The 27,707-nt window shown below is 36.2% G+C and overlaps 1 protein-coding gene across 2 annotated transcripts; it reads right to left on the bottom strand.

Moving 5' to 3' along the window:
• On the bottom strand, positions 1-21,009 carry ADAMDEC1 (ADAM like decysin 1). 2 transcript variants are annotated; one of them, XM_065518999.1, is made up of 15 exons: positions 18,240-18,354; positions 17,602-17,725; positions 13,092-13,210; positions 12,132-12,208; positions 11,319-11,397; positions 9,655-9,731; positions 7,996-8,182; positions 7,712-7,774; positions 6,897-6,968; positions 6,415-6,581; positions 5,982-6,063; positions 5,163-5,293; positions 4,122-4,299; positions 1,918-2,003; positions 1-714 (listed from the first exon to the last, which is right to left on the bottom strand). In XM_065518999.1, exons 4-15 carry the CDS (start codon positions 12,176-12,178, stop codon positions 708-710), a joined length of 1,176 nt encoding a protein of 391 aa, XP_065375071.1. In that variant the 5' UTR covers positions 12,179-12,208; positions 13,092-13,210; positions 17,602-17,725; positions 18,240-18,354; the 3' UTR covers positions 1-707. The 2 variants fall into 2 exon arrangements, with proteins under 2 accessions (XP_065375071.1, XP_005562911.3); XM_005562854.3 differs by lacking the exons at positions 17,602-17,725; positions 18,240-18,354 and adding an exon at positions 20,865-21,009.
• Between the last annotated feature and the right edge of the window lie 6,698 nt (positions 21,010-27,707).

The raw sequence follows: 27,707 nt of genomic DNA, 5'->3' as shown, positions 1-27,707 counted from the left end.
GCCTCAAAAATTGCGTTTTTATTGACATTATGGTTCATTAAATCATTAAGCCTTCTTTGCTGGCTCAATTAAAATGTAAGCAATGTAGACTTCTCAGAATAAACTTCATATATAATGATGAAGAAGATGTGTATAGGATATAAATGATAAAATGAAAAATATTTACATTTAATCATTCTTGGCATGAGATAGAAAAATACTGCACGTTCAAGAGCAAGGCAAAGTGAACATAGAGGAATAACATAAAACCTGAATTCTATTCTTCTTTCTATTGCCAAAGCCTTCCCCCATCACGTGGTATTGTTTTTTTATAGGCCATACTAGTAAGATGAAAGAAGCGTTAAAGCATAGTACTTGTAATTTAACAATTCTAGAGTGTTAACTCTGAATAATTCAGCGGTGCATTTTAAGGTGCTTTGATGGAAGGCTACTTTCTTTTGTTCTCCAAAGGGCAGAACTAAGTCACAAATTCATGATCTTTAAAAAAAAAAAAAAAATGAAAGATTAGGCCTAAACAAACAGCCAACGTCTCTAAGTACATCTGTTTACCTGTTTCCTGGACTGATAACAATATAGAAAGTAGAATAACAAGTGAAAGACCATTATGTCTAAGTACACAGGTGAAAATTCACCAGATTCCTGGGACAGTTAGAGTTGTTGGTTCTTGTCCTGGCAAGGCAGCATCTCAGTGAAGCAGACTTTTGGATTCACTCTCTGATTAAAGGAAAAATAAAGTTTGGAAGCCAGGGTTACTACAAGTTATAAAATATTATGTAATAACAATAATGAAAATGTATAGAATGTAAATTATGTGAATAAGAATTCATTTTAAGAGACAATATTATTTGCTGTATTTTATGAGTGAAAAAAAAATCTAGTTTAACTGCATTTAAAGTCCCACAGCTAGTTTGGGGCAGAAAAGACTAGAATTTTAGTTTCCTGAGAACACCTCCAATTTTCTTTCCATGGTATAAATTGCGTATCTTGCACAGTAAGGGGCATGTTCACCTAGGGTTCCAAGTCACTAAATTGCTGGATGATTCTTTTTCTTTTGCGATGCTATGTTTCTGGCCTGGGCACAATTTCCAGAATTTCCTGCAGAGTGGAATCATTCCATGATCCACGCAGGCTGCATTAAATGGTGCTTGGTAAATAACCAAGCGTTGGTCCTTATCTTTGACCTTGCCGATCCATTCCCAATGAAATGATAATTGATGGTGCTTGAGTCAATTATTTTCTTTATACTCTTTCTGCAGTTTCTATTCCAGAAAAGATTCGGGAAAGGGGAGTAAAGAAAATATATCCTGAGTCTTTCTCCTATTTTTGATTTTTCTTGTTGCCATTTTTATATTTAGAGGTTATTTTTCATTGAAACAAGTACCATTTTCCAAGTAATTGGGTTCCGTAGCCCAACTCATATAGAATTGTATAAGACACAGAACTACTACCTAGGTTATGACTCATTGAAACACTTTAAATGGAGTAAAATTGTCAAATTTTATAGCATGTTCTTAAATGCTATTGATTTTCTGACAGCCTTGCAAATTAAAACTACCAACTTCTAACCAAGAATAAAACGAGCTCATTAACTGAGGCTGTTTTTAAATACACTTTTCTTTTCTCATTTTGGTTGGTATTAAACTCATCGTTCTCTAACAGGAATTTAAACAGGTTTTGGCATAGATTCCAGCAGCCCTAATCTCACAAGGGTCAAAGTAGCTACTTTTCATGAGTGTTTGTCCACAATCCTTCGTCATGTTCATAATGGTTGCTAGTTTTCCTCTCCAAAATTGAGTCATTTGAAAAATATAAAATACATTGTGTGTTAGTGTATTATAGAACCCAGTGGCATATTTTTCTCAAATGTGAAATAAAAGTGAGAAAACGTTTTGGAACAAAGAAAGCAAAAGGTCTTACGTGGTATGGTTTGGAGCGTCTCCTCCACAATCAGTTCCAGGCTTCAGTTTACACTTTAGGGCTTCGCAGCAGAGGTTGGTACATTCCTTCAAAGCACACACACAATGGAAAAAGGTGGTTCAACACTTTCTTCCCATAGACTAGGTGATAGAATTCTGGTACAAGATGGCAATGAAAGTTTACTTTTTAAGCTAAATTACTCTGATAGGCGAATTCCAGTGACAATGACCAAGGACATTGAAAAATAGAAAACAAAATATCATCAGCAATGAAGACTACTCCTTAGAAGGTGAGAAATAAAATTATTCAAGAATTTTTCAAAAATAAATTTTGTCTAGATGTATGATGTGTATGTCCAAACTAAAAAAAAGAATGACATACAGCAGAAAGAAAAATATGAAAATAATTTAAAAGGCCTTTCAAAAGTGCAGGAACTCCATGAAGAACTTTATATATATAAATTTCCTCAGAAAATTTAAAGGCAACTTGTCTTTTAAGACAATGCTTAATGTTGTAAAAATATCAGTGCCCTTCAAAGTTAAATATAAATTTAATGCATTTCCATCAAATCTCAATGGTATTTGAGGACAAGTTTGCAATAACAACAGTAATGACAAAATAATGAAAAGATTTGACATTAAAATGCATTATCAAGTTACAATCTTTAAAATAGTGTCATGCCTGGGAGAAATATGTAGACAGAAAGCTTATTTTTAAAATAGAAAAAAACTCCTAATTATATACCTAGGAATAATAAACTGGCATATCAGATCTATGAGAAATTGGATTAATCAATAAACAATACTGTATAAAGTATATATACTACTTTTTGGATAAGAAAACAGTTATTTAGAAATTCAGTTGTTCCTAAACCCAAACTCTCTAGTTTTATTCAATTACAGAAGAAAAATATCAACAAGATATGAAAATAATACAGGAGTTGACTGACATAATTCAAGAATTTTAGATGTTACATATTCTGTATACAATGGTCCTCTCTTGGCCTCTTCCTTCTTCTTTCCCCCTTTCCTTTCTGTAAACACATACCATTTACTTGCTGAAACCAGAAGTACCTAGGGTTTTGAGTATCTTCAATTGTCTTCCACCCAAGAAACCATAGAGGAATTTAAGCAAGTAAGAATGAGATAAACATAACTCTAATTTATTATAAAATATCAAATCTTTTGTAAAATTCCGTGCTTCTTTATAATTAACAGAAAGTTTACAATATTCTTCACAAATGACTAAGTTATGCTGCATAGACTTCTGATGTGATCTAACCACCTAAAATTTCTGAATACATAAACTGAAGCATAGAGAGTTTAGACACCATGCTCATTGTCACAGAGCCATCTTAAGTAATGGATACTTCTTGGGCTGCATCCTGCTTCACCAATGATTAGCTGTGTATCTTTGAAACTAGTTAACTTTTCTGAGCCTCACTTTGTCTCTAAATTGGGACAATGGCAGTATTTTGTATATTTGTGAGTAACAGAAGAGATGGTGTATATGAAAGTAATTTTCAGATTATCTGATATGTGCAATATCTTCAAATAAGAATTCTTAGTCTTTGTCTTAAAAGTAAAAGAAACTTGTTATGACAACAGAAATATCTTTTAGAAGCCAATGGGATTGCAAGTGGTCAGCGTTGTTTAGAGTATACAAATGCCTTGAAAGAGTCTGATTTATAGAAATTAACAGAATCATAGTGCTTATTCTGGATGTTCTATGTTAATAGCCCATTTTCTACAGATTTTTGTGATTATTTTTTCTTTTCCTCTTTCTTCTCTGTTTTGTTTACAACCTGGTTTACACGTTGGCTTGATGAGAAAAGACCAACTCTCCCTCTGAGGAGAACTTACTTCTAGATCTCTAATTGTTCCTGTTCAACAGATGATCAACTATGACATTATGTCATTTAGGGATTTCTGACTAATACACGTTTTGGAAAGATCATAAGTGACATGTTATAGTTAACAATTAACTTCTTTACATTTAACTTCATATAATTACATCAAAATCATGTCCTGGTTTTTGAGATGCCTTTCAAAGGTTACTAAATTCAGTAGCAAAAACACAAGTGCAAATCTACTTTTTACTATGATGCGCAGTTTGTCTTTAGAAAGAATTTCCGAAAGAATATTGGAAAACAAAAAGAAAACTGCATAATTCTTCCGCCCCAGTCAAAATCTAATAAATAATACCTTAGGAGAACCACAATCACAATCTTCTCCCACTTCCAGAAGGTGGTTCCCACACACTGGTGTTGTCATTATATTTGTAGGAATAGGTGCTTGCAGCAGGCACTTTGGTTTCTGAGATAAAAGGTATCTTTCAAAATGTGCGCGGCAAGACGTACTGAAATCCTTTGGGAATTTTGAACTGTAATCAGAAGAAAACTCAAATAATATGATATACAGTGTGGTGCCTTCTGCATGAAACACAGAATGAAGATAAAGAAACACGAGACTCTGGCTTATCTAACTGTATTATCGACCTCAATGGAAATTCCAAATTTGGCAACCATTTAGGACTGTACTGTATTAAATGTGGTAGGTGATAGAACATGCATACTGTGGTATTTGGAAATTTTTTTCCTAGAGCCTAAGTCATAGAGCTGAAAGGATTTCCATTGCCATGTGGCCATTTAGTATTGTTCTAAAGGACAGCAGTGACAGCTATCACCATTTGTAATAATCCACTCATTTTGCATTGAGAAATGAGGGGCAAGAGATAATAATAATGAATCAGTGAAAGGAAGTAGTTGCAGGCTTCTGGGCTGTATGGAAATATTTCTTTTCTTCTTTGTGAGCATTTCAAGAACAAAGTATGTTTGATTTATTTTTCTATCCCAAAGTCTTTGCAAAGTGCCTGGCATTCACAGGTAATTCATAAATCGGCAAAAATAGATGATTGGTTGATTGATGATAGGAGTATAAGACGATCCTGTCATCATCATAATGAGATGAATATTTTTAGAAACTATGGGTTCATTTTAAGTTAGACTCATTTTAAGTTAAAATTATAAGGTCACCATACTTGCAAGCTCTATCTTGGCATATTTATAAATCTTAAAGAATGAGCCCTGGTAGTTTTTAAAATTTGTGCCTCAAGAGACCGGAGGTTGAATTAATGGGATACACAACCCTTGGGAAAAAATATGCCCATCCAACATCTGTAGACTGCTTCCGAATTCTTTAAGATTTGGAAAACATCTCTCTTCTTCTAGGATGACGAGGTCTCACCTCAGATACTGATTCATCACACAACTGCCGGAGGGACACTTGGTGTCGAATGGAACATCAGGCATACCAAGGACATGGCCCAGCTCATGTGACATCACTGCTACAAGAGCCACACTATTCTTTTTTTTAGCCTGGAAAAAAAAAAGTAGACACATTTATTTATTCTGTTTTTATTCAATTGTTGCCAATGTGCAGTCTTTAAAAATGGCTTAAGAGATGAAAACTAGTGAACCATTTGCTCCCGTGTATTGCAAAATGTTGAAAGAGCATTGGAAGTGATTGGGTCCTATGGATACAATATATTTTATTCAGTAAATATTTGTTGAACTAATGGATACTAAGTTACCAGTAAATCATGGTTAAATTAATTACATTCTTCATAGGAAGTACTCATAGGCACCATATCAGAGGTCTCCAAAACCTATTGCTATGATATCTATGACACTGGAGTGCTTGGACACATGACATCTGCATGCACCTTTCTTCCTTGTCTGGCCTCTCTGGCCACAGATACTGGGGATGAATAGTGTTAACCCGGGTCACAGAGGGTATTGGATCTCCTTTCTGTTCCAATATTCCTACTCTGGTTTTCTAACATGAACTAAAGAATGACATGGCATGCTCTAGCAAGGCTGATGTAAGGAGATGTTCTGTTTCATAATCCAAGGGGTCTTCAGTGCAATGACCTACCAGTAGTTTCATTTCTACCTTGATTCATTGATTCAGCAAATGTTCATTTTGCTCATTCTATATAAGGTGTTATGCTGGACTTCATAGAGGATGCAGAACCACAGGGAGGCTTACTATAAATTTACACACCTCAATAACAGCAATCGAAGATGGGGAACACAAGGAATTTGAAGCTGCCAGTCCCACGCGTCGATTGTTGAAGCTAATCCCGCTGTATGAAAGTTACAGATACTACTGTCACAATCTGAGCCTTTGTAACAATTAGCTTTTGTTAATCATGTTAATGAATTGCCTCACTGCCCTAGCCTTTTTATATGGACTAGGCCCCAAAAAACTTCTATTCCTTCGTGTTATAATGACCATAGATGGTTATCTTATATCCAAGAGCTCATTCTATCATCTGATTATTGATCCAATAATCTCACAGGTGAATTGCTAGTGGTACAATGTCAAGCACTCTGACGGTTGATCAGGGAACTATTACGGAGCTGAAACCCTTGCTAAGGAACCTTGGGGATAGCGATCCATTCGTCCTACATTCACCTGGCCAGCATGTGCTCACCTGAGGAGCTGAGCATGGTCGTGGATCTTTTCCCTCAGGTTGGAACTGTGCCATCTCAGGAAGTTGTTAAACGTGGTACTTCCGCTGGGCACCACCTTTATCTTATCACCGTCAGACCAGATTTCCATACCTACCAAGGCCACTTGAACATCTATGGTGTTATAAATCTGTAGAAAGAGCATTTATCTTCATACAAATGTTCATGATTCCTTTTGTGTTTGAGAACTTTTGTTGACCCCAAGTGATGGATAAAGTGACAGACTGTAAGTAATGAATTTCCATTTTGAAAGTAAAAATTTTAAAAATTGTCTTTGTTGCAATGCATATAATTTCACCTTGATGTTGATCCTTGTTCTGCTAAAATTTCCCTGAACTGTTTAACTTAAGGCATTTGTGACCTTTTTAACTTCTTGTTGGTGAAATCATAGGGAAGTTCCAGGCTTCTATGCAGAAACACGAGGTTTACATGACTAATGTCTTACCACATTGAGTAGGTTCATCACATCAAACACAAAGCTTCTTATCAGAGTTAGATTCTCATTATAGTTCTTATACTGTAAAATACAAAACACAAAGTATAGTGAAATGGCAAATTACACTGAGAAAGCTGATGGCATACAGGATTTCACATTTTAAGAAAAATTATGCATTTCACTACAATGAACATCTGTGCATTCCATAATTAAATAATGTAAGACTGTGTTCTGGCAAATTCTATTTCAAATGTTAAGAGTTTTTTGATAAAAGTGAGACATTCATGTAAAATTTTAATGTTCTTATAATTTTATGATTTTAAGTTGAATAAATCAAATTAACAATTTTAAGGTTTTTAAACAGAATCATGTGATTAAAATTTGATTAAAAAGCAACATTTGCTAGATAGAAATGTAGATTCTAGTATTTTCCTCTGTATCTATCAATATAATTTCTAAGTTATATAGAGTTTTGTGTTGATTTTATATTGACATAATATTTATATTAAATATATTTAATTTTATATTAAGATATGAAGTATTGTAATATTTTAATAATGCATTCTTTTTAATTTTTTTGGTTGATTTCCTGTAGCTATCTGGTGTTAAGTATATCGCCAATATCTAAATATGTTCGTGGCAGATGGATATTAAAGGGGATGAGGAGATAATAACTATTGCTGGCAAGGCAAGTAAACAGCCAAGACACCCAGGTGGACAAATGCCCCATTATTAGCTAAAATAGTTTATTGCTTGCTTTTGCTTGATAAGTAAACTTAAAAGGTGACTGAACTGGCCAAGAGGCCTGTGTGTTTCATACTCACAAAGGCATTATCCAGCACCAAATAGAGATCAATGTATTTCTGTGCCCGAAGAAAGTCTTCTTGCTTTACAAAGAATAAAAGAACATTGTTAGTCACTGTCTTTATCCTAAAAGATTCTAAAGCTTAAAAGGAGATTTTTTTCCCCTAAAATACAAGATAAATAGAAAAATAAGTAAATAAATTATAGACTTGACACATGTTACTCATTTCTAAGAATAGTCGTATATCGCCTATCTTTGCTGAGACAATTGAAGTAAATGATGAGGTAATGGAATTGTATTCACCTCTGGGCTTTTGAGTGATCTAGAGATTCGAATTGGGCCTTGTTTCCCGCCAGTGCTCCTCACACCACATGTGTAGTTAGCTGGGTCTTGTTCCTCCTGGTTAGATGTAAAGATGGCATGTTCTTTCTCGTCTGTGCTTTTCAGAGGTTTTATCAGGTATCTTTGATGATGATGTGTGAAGTATCCTCTGGGAGATATAGAGACTTGTATTTCAGGATTCCTGACACACAGAGTCATATTTGCATCCAAGAATGGATTGATGTCTGCCCCTCCATCCCAATTTCACACATAGTCTTGTCATTCTTAGACCTTTCAGCTAACTTTTGGTAACGTAAGTTAGAATCACTATTTGTCGATATAAAATGAAGCCTAGCTTACTTACCAAGATAATTCTGAACAAGAATTATAAAGATGAAGCAACCCCAAAGAATTTGGAATTTGCACCATGGTAAATATTTTTCCATAGTTTATTGATTCATTTAACAAATATTTCATGGCAGATCCTAGGACTATAATGGAAAATGGAGTAAGGGAATGTTTAGATAGCAAGAACGCCAGAGGGGAACATGAATGATCAACAGGCCAACCAGAGTAACATGCTGGGATTAGAAGTAGCTTAAAGAATCCCTGTTTCTATAATCATAATAGTATGATAATTTGTTCATAAATAGAAGGTGAATCCATATAATAAAATATTACAATCCAACATAACTGTTCAAAATTATATTCCTGAAGGTATGTTATGATATGTGAAAAACTTGTCATGTGTGTTATGAGCCATGTTGGAAGAACAATGTGTTCTATATTTTTATTTCAATGCTGTGAAAGATACATTTGTCTATATGTGTATATAAGGGTGCCAACATGACAAAATGTTAATAACACTGATCACTTAGAGGTCAACTTTTGTGGTAGTTGTTATTTTCTTTTTCTTTTTTTTTTGTTTTGAGATGGAGTCTCGCTCTGTCGCCTAGGCTAGAGTGCAGTGGAGCTATCTTGGCTCACTGCAAGCTCCACCTCCCAGGTTCATGTCATTCTTCTGCCTCAGCCTCCTGAGTAGCTGGGACTACAGGTGCCCGCCACCACACCCGGCTAATTTTTTTTTGTATTTTTAGTAGAAACGCGGTTTCACCGTGTTAGCCAGGATGGTCTCGATCTCCTGACCTCATGATCCACCCACCTCGGCCTCCCAAAGTGCTGGGATTACAGGTGTGAGCCACCACGCTTGGCCTGTTATTTTCTTATTTGTGCTTTTTCTTACTTTCCAAACTTTCTCTCATTGGCAAGAATTATCTATGTAAACAGAAACACATATACTTCTACAATTAAGTTCAATTGTGACAATTGCAGGGAAGAATGTTTTAGAAAACAAGAAGTAACTGTTTCAGAGAGTAGGGTGGACAAACATGGAAGTGGATCCAGATATCATCAAGGTCCACAGTGTAGCATTCTTGTTTTACCATTCTAGGCCTGACTTCTCCTAGAGCAGCAGATTATGAAATGTCAGGGTAATACTTTGTTCTTCACTTTAACCACATATATTCCGCATTTCAGCAATGAAAAATTTACCAAAATAGTAAGAAGACAATATCTAGTAGCCCTTAATTCTGCGTAACAAAAAGCATCTTGATCTTGAATGATTTTGATAGTAGTTCTTACCTCAACCCGTGACAAGTACTAATGCTGGCAACAGAATTCTTTTCATTTAGGATGTTTCCTTTATAGTAACAGTGTTCCTGGAGTGGAAAAAAGAAATTATGCTTCAGAAATGTGTGTGTGTGTGTGTGTGTGTGTGTGTGTGTGTGTAAAATGTATGAACTATGAGAATACATGTATCACAGTTGTGAGGAAAGCTACTGTCTTGAATATGTAAAAATTCTTCAAGTAGTGACTGTGGCCAGAGCAATTCTCAGAAACACAAACAGCAAGAACCTCCGAGGTTTTCAGAATTGCTTCACTGGAAGCTCTGTATATTTGGTGGCTGAGCTGTTTTTCTGACATTAATTTACACTAAGGAAGAGTCCAGGGAAGTTAAACTTAGGTGGGCTCGTAGTGAAGGGGGTTGTTTTCTCTGAGAAGTGGCCAATACTCTAGGGATTTACAGTACTCCCGGTGGGTCCTCAGGTTTGGGGGTCAGTGCTCAAGAATTTGGCTTCCCTGTCCTGAGTCCCAAAGGCACTGTGCATTACAAATAAGTAAAATGAGACGTCTATTTTCCTAGACTGGGGAATCCTCAATACTTCACACTGTCACTCCTGAGCTCCTCAGACTAACTTATTTAATCACTGTTTTAATTGATCTATTAGTGGAATCCCATTATCAGCCTCAAAGATTCAAAATTACTTGTCTACAGCTAGAGATTCAGACATGATTGCTGGCCCACATCTGCAAAGTTAAGGGGCCACTTATGTGGAGTGATCCAAAAAAGGTAACGAAAAAACTCCAGTGCGAAATAAATTGACCTGCCTCAGGGTCTGAAATTCCATCTGTGGTCTTTTCTCCCTGTTTGGAAGAGATCTTGTCAACATAAACATTTTTTCATAGAAGACTTGAGAATATTCCTCATTAATGTATCATCAGCTATTAACAATTAAGCATGAATTAATTTATCAGACACTGTCCGCTGAAGATAGTGTTAGCAAAAATTCAGACGTTCATGAAATAAGTTTTGATGAGCATGGGGAACAAAGAACCGTTTTGTGGTAGAAGTCTATTTTTTTTTTTTAATAGAGAAATACACGTTTAGGGTACCTTGTAGGATGGCTCTGAGAAACTCTCCTAGCTTGGGAACGTGAACATCTCTTGACTGAGATTTGTTGTATTCTCTTTCTGATACTATATGCCATGATTCTTAATGTCTGACATTTGGCCCTGGCATTATCTACAGGATAATGATTTAATCAGATATAAAAATATTAATTAAATAATTGATATTTCATTGCTGACCTCAGGATAAATGCATATATCTCCAGAAAATAGTAAATAGTGACATGAGGTTTTAAGTACCCATAGAGAAGAATTTTTCTAACCTATGGATAAAATGGTCCAGGGACAAGTGGACTTTTGGTTGCTTCCAAAAATGTGACACTTGGAAGCCTTCTGCTGCTCCTATGTTTTAAAAGCTGAATGTGATTTTCCAAACTGTTGTCTCATTGGTCACAGATGAGCACCTTGCTTTCAAGTCCTTTGATTATTTTTTGAAGTTGTTCTTGGACCTATGAATTTTATAAAATAATTGAGTCCTTTGGGGATCTTAGTTAACATTAGCACAAACTAATAACATCTAAAACTCAAAAGAGTCTCACAAAGGATTCGGACCCTACCATGTTCTCAGGCTTCGTGGTGATTTCCTCTCCTCTGGGTGAGTACAGTGTTTCAGTATAGTCTGGCCCCAGGAGATGCCTGTAGAGAGCAGAGAGCTGCATGAACCACTCTGGGTGGTAAGAAAGGCAGAACTTCCTGAACTTCAGCACTAAAAAAGTGATAGTGTCTACAATGAGAAATAGCTAAGGTTCTGACCTACTAATCCTCTTCCAATATTGGAGCTCTGCTACTGAAGCAAATCAGAGAGTTAGTTCTTCCTATTAAATCTGAGGGAGGAAGTCCCCTCATCTCCTTCTCATCTGTAGATTCCCTGTCTTCAAACCAGTCATTTTGAGATTTCCTGCACCAAGGACACAACCTCTACAGAACCTTTGAAGGGTGCTGAGTCACAAATATGCTTATAGGCCCACTGCATTCAGGGAGAAGTTTACTAACTGTTATAAAACTAGGAGGAACCCTATCCCCTGTAATCTATCTCTAGGTCATGCATCTTGAATCAGCCTTGGATATACATTCTCATAAAAGAATAGAAAGCATCATCAAAGTCTTGAGTTTATATGAGTAGAAAAAGATGTTCAGTAAGTTCCCGGAAGGTCAAGGAAGAAAGTTATTTACATATGCCATTCCTTTTGTTTTACACTTTGTATATAATTTCCTAGGAAATCTGCCTTTTTAGCACAAACTAATATCATCTAAAGCTCAAAATGCCTCATGTGTTCTATGTCAAACCACACTAAATGGAGCCTGAAAAAGATTGCTCCCCAATTTCATAACCTAATCCAGTGATTAGACTTTTGGAAGGTACAACTTACTTGGATTTTTGTAGGGAGAGAATGATTTCTTCTCCATTTAAGATCATCTGATATTGAACTTCGGGTTCATACCTTTCCTGAAAACATTTAATTACACCAAACAATTTATATTTCTGAACATAACTAAAATAATTGTAATGATATATGTAGTATATATTAGAAGAACAATTACAACTGCATATAGGATAAAATCAGTTCTCTGGTGTTTTCAAAATATGTAAGACAAAACACATTATGCACTAAAATGGACTTTCAAAAAGTAGAATTATGTGATAATAACACTTATAGATTAAACTAGCTGTAATACATGAGATAGGGACTTCTCATTTGTCCTAATGTACAGTATACTGTGTCAGGATCCCCCAGCCAGGGAATCAAAACAAGGTGTGTATTTTTCTTACTTTAAAACTAAACTAAATACGCTTAAAAACAACAACAACAACAACAACAAAAACTCCCAACCCACTAAGAATTAGGTAACAATTACAAAATGAGGGAAATACTTGCAACAATGTAATAGTCAAATAATTGATATCTTTAACCAATAGTAGAAATATTGTGTTAACTACTGATACAAAATTTAATTCTTCACTATTGACAAAACGGCTGAGGAAAAAGACAATTCACTGGAGAAAAGGGGTGGTGGTGAGGCTGTCCAGGAACAACATCTCAGTTAAAGATGGCTGACCTTCCTGGACTTCTCTCCTCACTCTCAAACTGAGAGAAATGTCTAAGCAGCTTTATCCTTTCTTATCAAGTGATGTTGTTGACTCTGCTGCTTAAGCATAGCGGCATTCTGAGAAATTGTGAGCTGTCTCCTGAACACAGGGGAGCTGTATACATGGGCTTCAATATGAAACTATTAGATGGTAACTGTAACATCACTGCTGTTAGTGAAAAGGCTTTTTATTGCCTCTTTGGATGATTGTAACATCTACCACAGTCATTCACCTTGCTTACCTCTTTGCCATGCTTTTCTGTCTGGTTGCTCTCGATCTCTCTTTTGTGTAAAATGTGAAGTTTTATAGGACGAACTATTTCATGGAGCGTTAATTCAGGTGTTTGCTTTATGGCTATTGCTACAGAAAGAGAAATAATATTCACATGAAAGATTTAAAGGTTTCGGTTTTAGTCGTCTTGTGTTTTGTTTTCATTTGTTGGGTTGCTAAAAGGGCAGTGAAGACTACATTCCTATGTAGAGAGCAAACATTAGGAATAACAAATTGATTCTCCTACTTCAGCTTTGATGACAAGGATTTTTTTTTTTTTTTTTTTTTTTTTTTTTTTTGCTCTCCCTCCCCGCATTCTGAAAAGACATGAAGATTACAAAACAGTTCTTCAGATGATCTCTCAGTGCATGCAAATGCTGGACCACCATACCCAGAAAGGACAGGTTATGGATTAAGAACAGGGGTTGTGTGAGCCTAGAATTCTGCCTGTAGTAATCTATTTCCTTCTTGCTTTAGAGTCTTCTTAAAAATCGTGAAATTTTCTCTCAATGCCCTCCAAGACTTTTTTTTTTTTCTTTTTTATACCCTTTTCCCTCTGAAGCACAACTCCTGACTATACACTCTAAAAATAAAATTTTTCCTTTGTATATAATACTTTACTTTTAGGAAAGACTCTACTAGCAGTAATTTTATTCCTCAGTGTGACAATAAGCCATGATGTTTTTTCTCTCAGCATTTTCCCTCAAGACTTTAGATTTCAAAGAAATAAAGATTTTGTTTGCCTCTCTTTGAAGAGTTTTAAAGCCTTAGAGAGGAAGGAGAAATATTGTTTATGGACACAATGTTCTTCTTGATGTACTTGAAATTACATTACATAGACAGATTTTCATTGTTTACAAATAATAGAAATTATCTTGGAGCCAAAAGATGTGGTCTTATGCCCTAGCTAAATAACCTCATAGAAGTCACTTCAGCTTTGTACCAGTTTATTATCTAAGGTATAGGTTAGTGTAAAACTTGAATAAGATAAAATATATAAAATTATTTAGCACCCTATTAGGAAGATGGCAGCATACTTTTTCTATTTTTTCTTTTAATTATTCAATCATTCTTATAAGGTCAGTCTTATTTCTAAATGCTCACATTTTCATACATACGTATCTGTGCTTAGAGACAGTTTTCCACTCAGTATGACAGAGTGATCTTAGGGAAAACAGGAGATTTTATACCTGGCTGATACAGAAAATGAAAGGAAATCACAAAGCAAGAATTCCCTCCTAGTCAGCTCCCAAAGTTCTGCTGCAATACTCTCCCGAGCAGGATTCATCACACACTAAAACAGGAAATCTACAAATGTATGAGTAAATGATCTTTTATTAAAAGAGAATATGAGTCCATTAGTGGAAAAAGCCATGCGCTTGGAATGAGAATGAATTTTAACAATGTCTAGTCCCAACGCTAGCACTAATCATGCAATTTTGGAAGAGCCCTCAAAATCTCTGTTTTCCTTCCTCACTTCTTGTTCTACCTACCTTATTTGTCTTTGGGGAAACTTTATAAGAGTAGATTACAATGTGATTTAGACAAAAACCTTTGCAAGATATATAAAGTAAAAAATCAAAACAACAACAACAACAACAAAAACCACCCAAATCAAACAGTGTTGTTGTTTTGTTTTGTTTGTTTTGAGACAGAGTCTCGCTCTGTCGCCCAGGCTGGAATGCAGTGGCCCGATCTCAGCTCACTGCAACCTCTGCCTCCTGGGTTCAAGCAATTCTCCTGCCTCAACCTCCTGAGTAGCTGGGATTACAGCTGCGTACCACCACACCCGGCTAATTTTTGTATTTTTAGTAGAAACGGGGTTTCACCATGTTGGTTAGGCTGGTCTTGAACTCCTGACCTCGTGATCCACTGCCTTGGCCTCCTAAAGTGCTGGGATTACAGGCATGAGCCATTGTGCCCATCCCAACAGTGTATTTTTAATGAATATCAAAATGATAGTAAAACAAGGTTGAGTGAAATTTCAACCTCTTAAAAACATATTTTAAAAACGGAGACATTGGGTCAATATTATACTCTTAACTATGATGTGTCAGATCACTACATTTGATTTTTTTATATAGAAGAAAAATAATGTAAAAGTATTACATTCTTTTCTAGACAGTAAGCAACTTATCTTCTCTGATATTTCTTTTATATTAAAACTCAAGTATTCATTTGACAAATATGTATTGAATGCTGACTTTAGGCCAAGCACAGTTTGAGGCTGTCAGGTTAAATGAAATAATAGAATAGATAGTGACCCATGCCCTTATAAAATTCATTCTATTGGGAAATGATGTTATATTACATATATTTATACATATGAAGTATACATTATGAATAATTAAATTATTTACAGGTTGGAAGATGATAAATGCTATGGTGATGAAATATATCAGAGTAAAGGAGATTGTGAATGCCGGATTAGAGGTGAGTGTTGCAATTTTAAATAGGGAAGTAATGATAGTCACATCGAGATGATCACTTTTAAGCCAAGACTTCAGGAAGATGTGAGACTGAACAATATCATTCTTTGGGAACAAAGAGTTCCGGATAGAGGAAAGAGCTAGTAATAAGGCTTTAATGTGAGATCCTGGACAGAGAGTGCATTTAAGAAACCACAGGGATCTAGCTGGAATGGAATGAGAAGAGTGAATAATAGAATATGCAAGTAGGTTGGTTATGGAAATGAATAGATTGTGCAAGACCTGATTGACTCTTACAAAATTTGGCTTTTACTCTGTGTGAAATGGGGGCCACTGGAGAGTTCAGAGCAGAGAAGTAACATAATCTGACTTTTGTTTAATAAGATTGCCCTGTCTGATCTGTTGAGAATATCCTGCAAAGAGGCAAGTGTAGAATCAGAGAGATCATTTAGGAGGATACTGCAATAATCTAAGAGAGAGGTGGTGGTGACTTAGATGAAAGTGGTATCAGTGGAAGCAGTGAGGTGTGGTCAGATACTAGATATATTTTGAAAGTGAAATCAATAGAATTGTTGAAGAATTGGATATAGAACATGAAAGAGAGGAATCAAGGATGACTCGATATTTTTGCCTTGAGCAAACAGAATTGCCATTGACAGACTTGGGGAAAGGTGAAGGAAGAATAGATATGTGGGAGAGGTTCTGGGTATGTTGTTTTGAGATATCTACTAGGCATCTGTAGAGGCCAAAGCAACTCCATCTTGGATGCTAATCTGGCAAGCTGGCTTCTGATTAATCCCTGTTCTGGGAGCCCTCTAAGATTTCCAGCGTATCCATTGTTCGTTGTGTAAGAGCAGGTACTTATCATAAATGTTGCCTGTAGGTCAAACAGCTGTGATGCTATCATACCTCAATTGTCCTGTACATCCCTTCTGAACCACCCCTCCCCTACAGTATAAAGGCCCTGGATCTGGAGAGTAATGGAATAGGGATCCACTGTCTGTGTTGTCTCGTCACCACTCAGGACACAGACATGAGTTATCTTTGTAAGCCCTTATTAAGACTTGTTTTCTAAAAAACTGGATCTTTTAGCCTCTTTCTTTGGCCTCTCAACTTCCTTGGGCTTTGGGGCGGTTTGCATAGACCTGCCCACCATGAACAGCATCTAAGTGGGTTTGTTAGAAATAAAGTGTACATTTTAGTGTGGAAGCAAAAAGTTGGGAGTTGTCCTCTTGTGGATGGTACTTAAAGCTAAAGATTAGATAAATCACCAAATGACTGAACACTGCTACAAAAGAAAAGAATATCAAGCACTGAGCCCTGGGCTATTCCAACATTAGGAAATTGAGGAGAAGAGGAGGAACCAGTAAAGGAGGCCAGTGTGAGGTAGGAGTTCACCAAATGAAATGGTGTGTTTCAGGCCATGGAAAAGGAAAGAGAGAGGAAGGCAGAGAAAGAAAGAGTTGAAAAACATGAGAATACGATGCCCCCAAAATGACCACTGGATTAAACATCCTTGAAGCCGTAAGAGCAGTCTTGATGGAGTGCTGGAGATGAAAACTCTGTAGAAGTAGGATAGAAGAGAATAGGGTGAGACTAACTAGAGAAAAAGTGTATACACAGCACCTTTGAAGATTTGTTATGCAAAAGGAAATGTGAGTGATTGGTCAGAGTGGTGGGAAAAACTATAGGGAAAGGACGCAAACCTTCTGAAAGTTCAGAAGATTCTGCAGAGCCCCGGGAAAGAATAACTGAAGGCAGCTGTTCTATAACCCTGAGGCAGAGGGCAAGGAGCAGGTACAAGGGAGTATAGGGGGCTTTCTCTTAAACAGGTTCATCTACTTATGTTGACCTGGAACTGACCTTTGATCATCCACGCACCTGACGTTCCCTGAAAGGGGAACAATAAATGTTAATTACCTACAGGTTGTTTTTGCTCCAGGTTTTCGGCATTGAGCTTGCACTGAATAAAAGCAAGCAGCTCCAGCTTCTCAGGGCTGCTCTCTGGCCACCAGAGCCAGGCGGTCACCTCGCTGTTCTTACAGTACATACCTGTGTCTGAATACTCATTTCATCCATCTGCCAGCATCTGCGGGACAGACCCGGCAGGTGGTGCCCCACGTGAGGAATGCTGCAATGGATGGCGATGAAACCCTCGAGAATGAAAGTGGAGTGACTGCAAAGTAAGTAATTGGTGATTGGTGGGGATTTCAAAGTTTGAGGGGATTTTCAAGCTAGGGTTTCATCATGGGACAAAGTTATCAGCTCAACAGCAACAGTATATAAAAGTATTGAAACAGCTGCTTAAAGCTAGTGGAGCCTGTGTCTCAGAGGCACAATTAAAGGACCTAATGCAAACTGTTGCTTTCTATAACCCATGGTTCCCAGAAGAAGGCATGCCAAACCTAGAGCTCTGGGAACAAGTGGGGGAGAAATCTTAACATCATGCACAAGGGCAACAGGTCCCAGTAACATCTTTAACATTATGGGCCTTAGTCAGGGCTGCTTTGTCCCCACTCTACACAGAAGAGCCTTAAAAGGGAAGGAAGGAAGAACCATTATCTACCTTACCGCCGCCTCCTCCTCCCTCAGCCCCACCATTACTGGGTAAAGGTACCACAGAGTGAAACAAATATTTTCTCTGAGCCCCCTCCCCCAATAAAATGGAAAAAATACAAGGGATACACTACCGTTATGGGACCCTGTCTTAGGCAAGTGGAATTAGAAGGGGAACTCTTGACCTGTCCAGTGATGCAAGATCAACAAGGCAAACAGGTACATGAACCCACTGCTTTCAACACTTCTAAAGAAATAAGAAAAAGCATTAGAGAACAGAGCTGCTAGCCCATTTATGAAAGGATTCATTGAGGCCATAGCAGACTTCCATATGACCCCATGGGACCGGTCAGTGCTAGCTAAAACAACTTTAGAGACCAGGCAATACCCCCTCTGGCAGACAGAATATGATGAGCTGTGCGAACAACAAGCCAACCAGAATCAATTGGCCTGGCAAAACGTAACAGCTGCTCTCTGGCCACTAGGGCCAGGCAGCTCTAGCTAGCTGCTCTTACACTGCATACCTGTGTCTGAGTACTCATTTCATCCATCAGCCAGGGTCTGTGGGACACACTTGGCAGGAGAGAGAAAATTTAGGACGTTAATTGGCAGAAGAGAAAGAAAAAGGATATTCATTTTAAGTTGGGAGAATTTATATGCTGACAGGAATGATTCCATAGGGAATATGGAATAGATACAGTAGGAAGGAGGGAAAATGTTAGGTCAATGTCCTTGTATGAGAAGGGATACGATCTAGAAAACAAATAGAGGTGTTAAGCCAGCACAGATAGGTCAGAGAGAGGAGCAGAAGGTAAGGCTGATCATATAGGGACAAGAAGCAGTAGACTGGTGAATATGGTGGAACACAAAGTAAAACCTTCTTACAATCCCTCCCATTTTCCCCAGAAACTTCTGGCATGTTTTTTATATACATAAAGCAAAACAAATGTAATGCTGAAGTTCATTTTGTTTAGCAGTTCAATGAGTACAAGTTTGTTGGAACATGATTGTTTCATGTACTATTCACAATGATGGTAAGATTTTATGGAAGTTCCAGAAAGTTGTGAGCTTGAAAGAAGAATAATTTACTAGATAAGATTGTGTGTGAGTAAACATAACATTACGAGGTATAAAATTATCTAATTAACTGCAACCTAATGAATATCTTCTAAAATAATAGCTTTTATTGTTAACTATTGGGTTATGTAAAGTAATAGGGAGGAACATTTAAAAATGTAGGGCTGCTTGGGCACTATGGATATTGTAGACTCTCATCAAATTCAGAAGTATTTCAGTGACTTTTTCAGCAGAATTTTGAGAGAACAATACAATAGTAATAAAAAGAAGTTTCACTTTTCTAGAAATGTATCAATGACTGTTTTGAGGCCTCTGAGGAATGGGGGAAAAAGATGTGTAGATGATTTTTTTCATTTCAATCAAATTCTATTTCATTATATGTTGTGTGACTTTAGATACAATTCTCATCAGACAGCACAGGCATAGTTGTTCAGTTGGTCAATTAATGTTTTCTTTTGTTTAATAATGCAATTATAATATATCTGATTTTGGTTTAATAATGGAATTATATATGATTTAGCCCTCATTCTATTTTAAACTCTTCCCTGTTATTCATCCTAGCAAAGGTATGATTAGGAAGTCTTAAATACATGGATTTGATTTTTGGCCAGGAAGTTAGTTCTGTGTTGTCATTGGGATGGTGTGTTTTAGAAAAGAAAATAGATCTAGTAGGGTTATTAAATAAGAAATACAATTCCAGAGACATCCTTCCCAAATCATTATGCAAATCACAAACTGTTGACTGTAAGGCTGTCCTTTTATATTTATATGGATTGAATAATTGCAAAGACTTCAGTAAGCTATGTATATATATCACATAATTATTAGTATAATACTCTATTTTATCCTTTTTTGGGGTATAGTATTGGTGATGGACAATGAGGAAATATAAAAGAATATGAAAGCTAGAGCCAGCCATATGTGTGGAGCTTTTGCTCAGCAACCTTTAGGCAAGTGAGAATTTTGTGGGGAGTTTGGATAACTCCTCAACTATGTACTTTACCTGTTTCAATACAGGGTTTAGCACAAATATGTTTAACATGGAAATGTGCAAGTTTACAGCTTGACTTTTAACATGCTTATTATGTGATCACTAGTACAATAACCAGTGACTTGAAAATTATTTTTAGGGTGTGTATAGAGTGTCATCAAATTGGTTCATCTATCAATAATCAATCTCAAAGACAAAAGGGATTTCCTTTCCAGAACTACTAATTCTGACCCTGTCATTCTGCTTTTAAGAATTTTTCTCAAGGAAATATCCCAAAGTGCAGATTTTTAAACAGCCGTGATTCATGAAGATGTTAATAAAACTTTATTTACTAGAGAAAAGACATAATGAATGGAACAACATGTAGCTTTTTGTTCCTCTATTTTGGAAAATACTGTGCAGACATAAAATTTATTTGTTAAAATATATAACAATTGGAGGAAATAGGACAAATTTTAGAATGCATGTTTCATATAGTGGTTTAAAATATCTTCACTCAAAAAGATACACACACATATGTATATATAGTTTGCTTTTGCAGAGAGGTAGAAAATATACCAAAATGCAAATAGTAGTGATCTTTTGACCATAAAAACAGATGCCTTTTTTTTTTTTTTTTTAAAAAAAAGCACTTTAAACATTCATCAAATAATTTGACTTTTACGTAAAATGCTGCTGTAATGGTACTTACCTTGAGTTTGAACAATGAGCCAGAGTACAGGCAGCAGGACCCAAGACATGGTGGCTACTGCAGGTAGCTGGGAGGTCCCACACAGCATGAAGTTGTGGTCTCCCCAGTGTCCAGTTTTATCTTCCCCAATTTCTCTTTAGAAGTTGAACAAGAAAATGAAAACTCCCACTTTTTGTGTGAGATTGGGGAATGTTTCTTAAGAGGGTTGGGAAATTGTCAAAAAATTGCAGTGTCAACATCATGAGAATGTTCCTCATCTTTGAGAGATATTTACGGCTGTGGTTATAGCTCGTTAAGGACTCACATCTGGACACTGTTTGCCCTTGGTGCTCCTATAGCAGTGGGAATGTGTGAACTGAGACTGAGGTGCTCGCGTGCATATCTACATACTCGCCAAACTGGACCATCACGATTGCTGTTCAGTATCTTTATAGAAATCCGCATATTTAGGACATATATCAGCATTCTGTACATATTTCGAGAAACTGTCACAGTGAACACAATCTAAAAAGCACCAGGCAAAGTCCTACAAACCAAGATACTGCAAATCTCTCAAATGTTCAGTCTCCTTATGAGTCAACAGGGGATGCTGATAATATTAACTACCTCAAGATTCTTATAAAATTCAAATGCATTTGCACACACATGTGCACATGCATGTAAAATTGTAAAGAAATGTGCATGTATAAGAAATGTACAAAAAATGTAAATAACCTTGACAGTGCTATCCTTGACCAAACTCTACAACCTATGAAATATGTTTCAGGTGTACTTTTTGAGTTCTACCTTATAAAATAACAATGTTTCTCTGACAAATATGGTAGATTTTCATGATCATAATGTCACAAGTTTATTATGGGGAAAAAAGTTGATTGCCAATGATCTGACATCAAGAAATAACTTCTGTTAACATTTTTATAATGTATTTTCATCTTTTTATGGAGAAAAGGAAAGCTAACCTTATTGAGCAAAGGGTTTAAGAAACTTATTTTTTCAAGGCACTATAACATTAGCATTAAGCATTCTCATGACATTGAATATTAAGACGTAATTTTAATGACTATCATATTTTGTGCATACGTTTGTGTTGAGTGTCCATGTAATGTGTGGTTGTGTGTATTTCTTTAATAGAATTTCTGGCGACTTCAGGATAAATGTCTAGAAGTGCTATTTAGCTAAAAAGGTTGAATCAACTTGAGATTATTGATAAACATTGACTCAGTGCTTTTCAGAAAGTTAGGGCCAAATTAAATTATTATGTATAGAATTTTCCCAATCTAAAAACCCATACCTTCTAACTGCTGAACTTACTTTCCACTGATACATCTGGGAGTTTCTTAGCATCTAAGAGGAAGTCTAAAAATCCCCTCTCTATGTCTATTCTTCATTTTGTTGCTGTTCTAGCTTCCTTTAAAATAGTAGCATTTTCTCTTATTTTGCATTTCTCTTTCTGGTCCAGAAGATAAGCATTCTTCTTATATCCTTTGTGATCCGCCTTGAATATTTTAACAAAGTATAATTCTAATTATGTCTCTATCAAATAATAAAAGAATCCTGCAATGGTGAACTCTTATCAGTGCCTTACTCTTTGCCACCTTGGAAGTTGTCAAGTATTTCAGTTTGTTATGATTTTGACCCCCATGTTACTCACTATTTTTGTGTTTTCTACAGATGTTTGAAATTATTCATGTGTACCAACTTCTTTGCTCACAGGTCCTTTTAGCATCAGTTATTGTTTCTTTTTAATTCTTCATTAAGCATATTCGTTTTTATTATTTCCATAGGTTTTTGGGGAACAGGTGGTATTTGGTTACTTGACTGAGTTCTTTAGTGGTGATTTGTGAGATTTTGTTGCACCCATCACCTGAGCAGTATACACTGAACCCAATTTGCAGTCTTTTATTCCTCACTCACTTCCCATTCTTTTATTCCTCACTCACTTCCCATTCTTTTCCCCCCGAGTCCCGAAAGTCCACTGTATCATTCTTATGCTTTTACATCCTCATAGCTTAGCTCCCACTCATGAGTGAGAACGTACAATGTTTAGTTTTTCATTCCTGAGTTACCTCACTTAGAATAATAGTCTCCAATCCCATCCAGGTTGTTGCAAATGCCATTAATTCATTGTTTTTTATGAATGAGTAGTATTGTGTCATACATATATGGTATATACATGGTGTATATATATGTTATACATGCATACATATATACCATATGTGTGGTGTGTGTGTATATATGTATATGTGTATATATACACATACACATGCATACACACATACCACAGTTTCTTTATCCACTCGTTGAATGATGAGCATTTGGGCTGGTTCCACATTTTTGCAACTGCAAATTATGCTGCTATAAACATGCAATACACAATGAAATACCACCTTACTCCCACAAAAATAGCCATTATCAAAAAATCATAGATGATGTTGGTGTGGATGCAGTGAAAGGGAACACTTCTACACTGCTGGTTGGAATGCAGACTAGTACAGCTGCTATGGAAAACAGTGTGGAGATTCCATAGAGAACTAAAAGTAGAACTGCCATTTGATCCAGCAATCTCACTACTGGGTGAAATTTTGCTATCTTTCGGTGACCATTGTTGCTGTGGACAATTTTGCTTTCTGGCTATTCAATGGAATTATATAAGTAGTAGTGCTAGGGCAGTTGAATATTGAAATCATATTAAAGTTGTTTCTAATACATTACTACTACATTTCTAAGAATTCTAAGATGATTCTGACACTATCCTTGCTATTCAGATATTTCTGCAATAAAGTCTAATAATGGAGACAGCCACAAACAGGTAGTCTGTACAAATATGAAGTATTATGATTGGTGTTTGTGTATTGTGTTGAGATGGATTTTAGAAGGGACATATCACTTGATAGGTGGAGATAATCAGATAATAACTAGAAAAGGAATAGTAGAGCTGGTACTATGAGCAAAGCCATGAGTGTATAGAAAATCATGGTGTTTGTTGAAGCGTATGTTCCTCATGACTTGAACATAACATAAAGGAATCAAACCAAATGTCCACCAATGATAGACTGGATAAAGAAAATGTGGCACATATACACCATGGAATACTATGCAGCCATAAGAAGAGGGTGAGTTCATATCCTTTGCAGGGACATGCATGAAGCTGGAAACCATCATTCTCTAACAAAAGAAAAGAAAACCAGACACCACATGTTCTCATTCATATAAGTGGGAGCTGAACAATGAGAACACATGGACACAGGGAGGGGAGTATCACACACTGGGGCCTGACCGGGGCCTGTTGGGGGATGGGGAGTTAGGGGAGGGATAGCATTAGGAGAAATACCTTATATAGGTGACGGGTTGATGGGTGCAGCAAACCACCATGGCATGTGTATACCTATGTAACAAAACTGCACGTTCTGAACATGTACCCCAGAACTTAAAGTATAATAAAGTAATAGGTATGTGATATAAAACTTGTAATATATGCAGGGGCCAAGTTATGGGGGAACAAATGATCTTAAAGAAGGTACATATTTGAGCACTACTTAGCTTATAAAAGTGTCAGACTTGCTGATTGATTGTATGTAGCCACTCACAGTTGGAAGAGACACAGGAATCCAGAATGACTTCTAAGGTTCAGCTTGAGCCACTATATAAGTCTTCCAATTTGGCGTCTTGATGGAAGTTGCAGTTTGTTAATTCATTAAAAACAGGAAATATATATCCTGGGGCACCCTTCAGGACCACAGCACCATGATGGTAATAGATGTTTAAGATATTCATTGAATATATGAACACCATAAAAAATTTGAAAACTAAACTCTGCATAAGATACAGATGCTGTTTATTAGATAGTTGAATATCAGCTTATAAATCAAAACTGTGGGAATAACAGTGAAGAAATTGTTTACCCAGTGCATCTGGAGGGAATGAGAAATAGAATATATACAGAGCCTTATGAAGACAATATTTAAGGATTGACTAAACATAGGATTTAATTTATGATCCTAAAACTAAGAAATCACAACCAACATCCTGATTACCGAGAATTTTATTCCCATAATGCTTGCAACTTAACATTTTGGAATGTTGCATAATAACATATCTTTGATTTGGGGCAGATGTTTAAATGTTGTCTAACTACAAATGAAAATAGAACAACATGGACAAAAATTATGGTAATATCTTGCACAAGTAACAACTTTTGCATACATGATTTTCTTTGGTCATATAACAATAGATATAAGCAGTCGGTTCAAAGATTTTGGTTCCCATTTTATAGATGACTCAGAGGTTAGGTGATGTATTATACTTCAAATCACCCAGAAATGTAATAGATTTCTCCAAAGTCATTAAGGTGGGAAAAGACGTGCTTGATAAAGAATTTCAAATATTTTACTGTGGGAGATCTCTAGGATGGCTTCAACTGCTTCAAAGAAGGCTATCTCAAGGATATGAGAGTGTAAGAGTCAGAAGTTCGAGATGAGAAGTAACATAGTGGTGTCCATGCTCTGAACTCCTTTGATACTCAGGAATCCCTATTTGCTTATGACTGACATTGGGGGAGGGGTCATGTTCCCTACCTCGGTGGTCTATCAGTGTATTGGAATTATCTAATGAGATATTTTTTTTCCAATTTGAGCTTGTCCAAACCCACCAGGAATCCCTACTGGAGAAAGCTGTGTTAATAGTAATATTAGCTGACAATTACATAGCCAGGCATTGTTCTAAGTGGCTTGCATGCATTCAAACATTTTATGTTTATTACAACCCTATTTAAAACATATTTAAACAAAAACATGTTTAAATATCTTGCCTGGATCCTACCAATTTTGCTGACCCATATAATGTCAGTACATCCAGTTTTTCTATTTTTTTCTAATTATGGACATTTTTACCTTAAAATTATAACTGCTAAGACTTTGAAGTAACATAGCAAAAACTTAGTGTTATATTCAGAGCAAAAATAAAGATACAACTTTATGCACATAAATTATACTTTTAGCTATGGAGTTCAGTGAAATCTTTCACTAATGATATCTTGATGAGCTAGAAAAAAATACATATATGTATAACACATTATCTTTTTGCCTTTATAATTATCACATTTTTTCTAACATTTTATATGTATAGTGTACATAGGTTGTATATATAATGTATATTTAATATATAATTATGTATATAATATATAAAATATATAATATAATTTATATTTACAAATATTATTTTTATATAATATATAAATAAAATACATACATATAATATTAGAAAGGTGAGAATTGTAAAGGCAAAAAGTGGTTGAGAGATCAAGGTCCCAGAAAGGAAGGAAGTACATGGCATGAGCTTGACATTCCTCCCAAATTTCCCTCTAGGCATTTAGCACTTCTTGTGTTCCAATTAAGAGGTTAAGAATCTGAGCAGATGAGTAGATTGCAAAAATTTTCTCCCATTCTGTAAGTTGCCTGTTCACTCTGATGGTAGTTTCTTTTGCTGTGCAGAAGCTCTTTAGTTTAATTAGATCCCATTTGTCAATTTTGGCTTTTGTTGCCGTTGCTTTTGGTGTTTTAGACATGAAGTCCTTGCCCATGCCTATGTCCTGAATGGTATTACCTAGGTTTTCTTCTAGGGTTTTTATGGTATTAGGTCTAACATTTAAGTCTCTAATCCATTTTGAATTAATTTTCGTATAACGAGTAAGGAAAGGATCCAGTTTCAGCTTTCTACTTATGGCTAGCCAATTTTCCCAGCACCATTTATTAAATAGGGAATCCTTTCCCCATTTCTTGTTTTTCTGAGGTTTGTCAAAGATCAAATGGCTGTAGATGTGTGGTATTATTTCTGAGGACTCTGTTCTGTTCCATTGGTCTATATCTCTGTTTTGGTACCAGTACCATGCTGTTTTGGTTACTGTAGCCTTGTAGTATAGTTTGAAGTCAGGTAGCGTGATGCCTCCAGCTTTGTTCTTTTGACTTAGGATTGTCTTGGCAATGCGGGCTCTTTTTTGGTTCCACATGAACTTTAAAGCAGTTTTTTCCAATTCTGTGAAGAAACTTATTGGTAGCTTGATGTGGATGGCATTGAATCTATAAATTATTTTGGGCAGTATGGCCATTTTCACGATATTGATTCTTCCTATCCATGAGCATGGTATGTTCTTCCATTTGTTTGTGTCCTCTTTTATTTCACTGAGCAGTGGTTTGTAGTTCTCCTTGAAGAGGTCCTTTACATCCCTTGTAAGTTGGATTCCTAGGTATTTTATTCTCTCTGAAGCTACTCATCTGACAAAGGGCTAATATCCAGAACCTACAAAGAACTCAAACAAATTTACAAGAAAAAGACAAACAACCCCATCAAAAAGTGGGCAAAGGATATGAACAGACAGTTCTCAAAAGAAGACATTCATACAGCCAACAGACATGAAAAAATGCTCATCATCACTGGCCATCAGAGAAATGCAAATCAAAACCACAATGAGATACCATCTCACACCAGTTAGAATGGCAATCATTCAAAAGTCAGGAAACAACAGGTGCTGGAGAGGATGTGGAGAAATAGGAACACTTTTACACTGTTGGTGGGGTTGTAAACTAGTTCAACCATTATGGAAAACAGTATGGCGATTCCTCAAGGATGTAGAACCAGAAGTACCATATGACCCAGCCATCCCATTACTGGGTATATACCCAAAGGATTATAAATCATGCTGCTATAAAGACACATGCACGCGTATGTTTATTGCAGCACTATTCACAATAGCAAAGACTTGGAATCAACCCAAATGTCCATCAGTGACAGATTGGATTAAGAAAATATGGCACATATACACCATGGAATACTATGCAGCCATGAAAA

The sequence above is a fragment of the Macaca fascicularis genome, chromosome 8, assembly GCF_037993035.2.
Source record: "Macaca fascicularis isolate 582-1 chromosome 8, T2T-MFA8v1.1".
NCBI lineage: Eukaryota > Metazoa > Chordata > Mammalia > Primates > Cercopithecidae > Macaca > Macaca fascicularis.
This window is presented reverse-complemented; position numbering and strand designations above follow the sequence as displayed.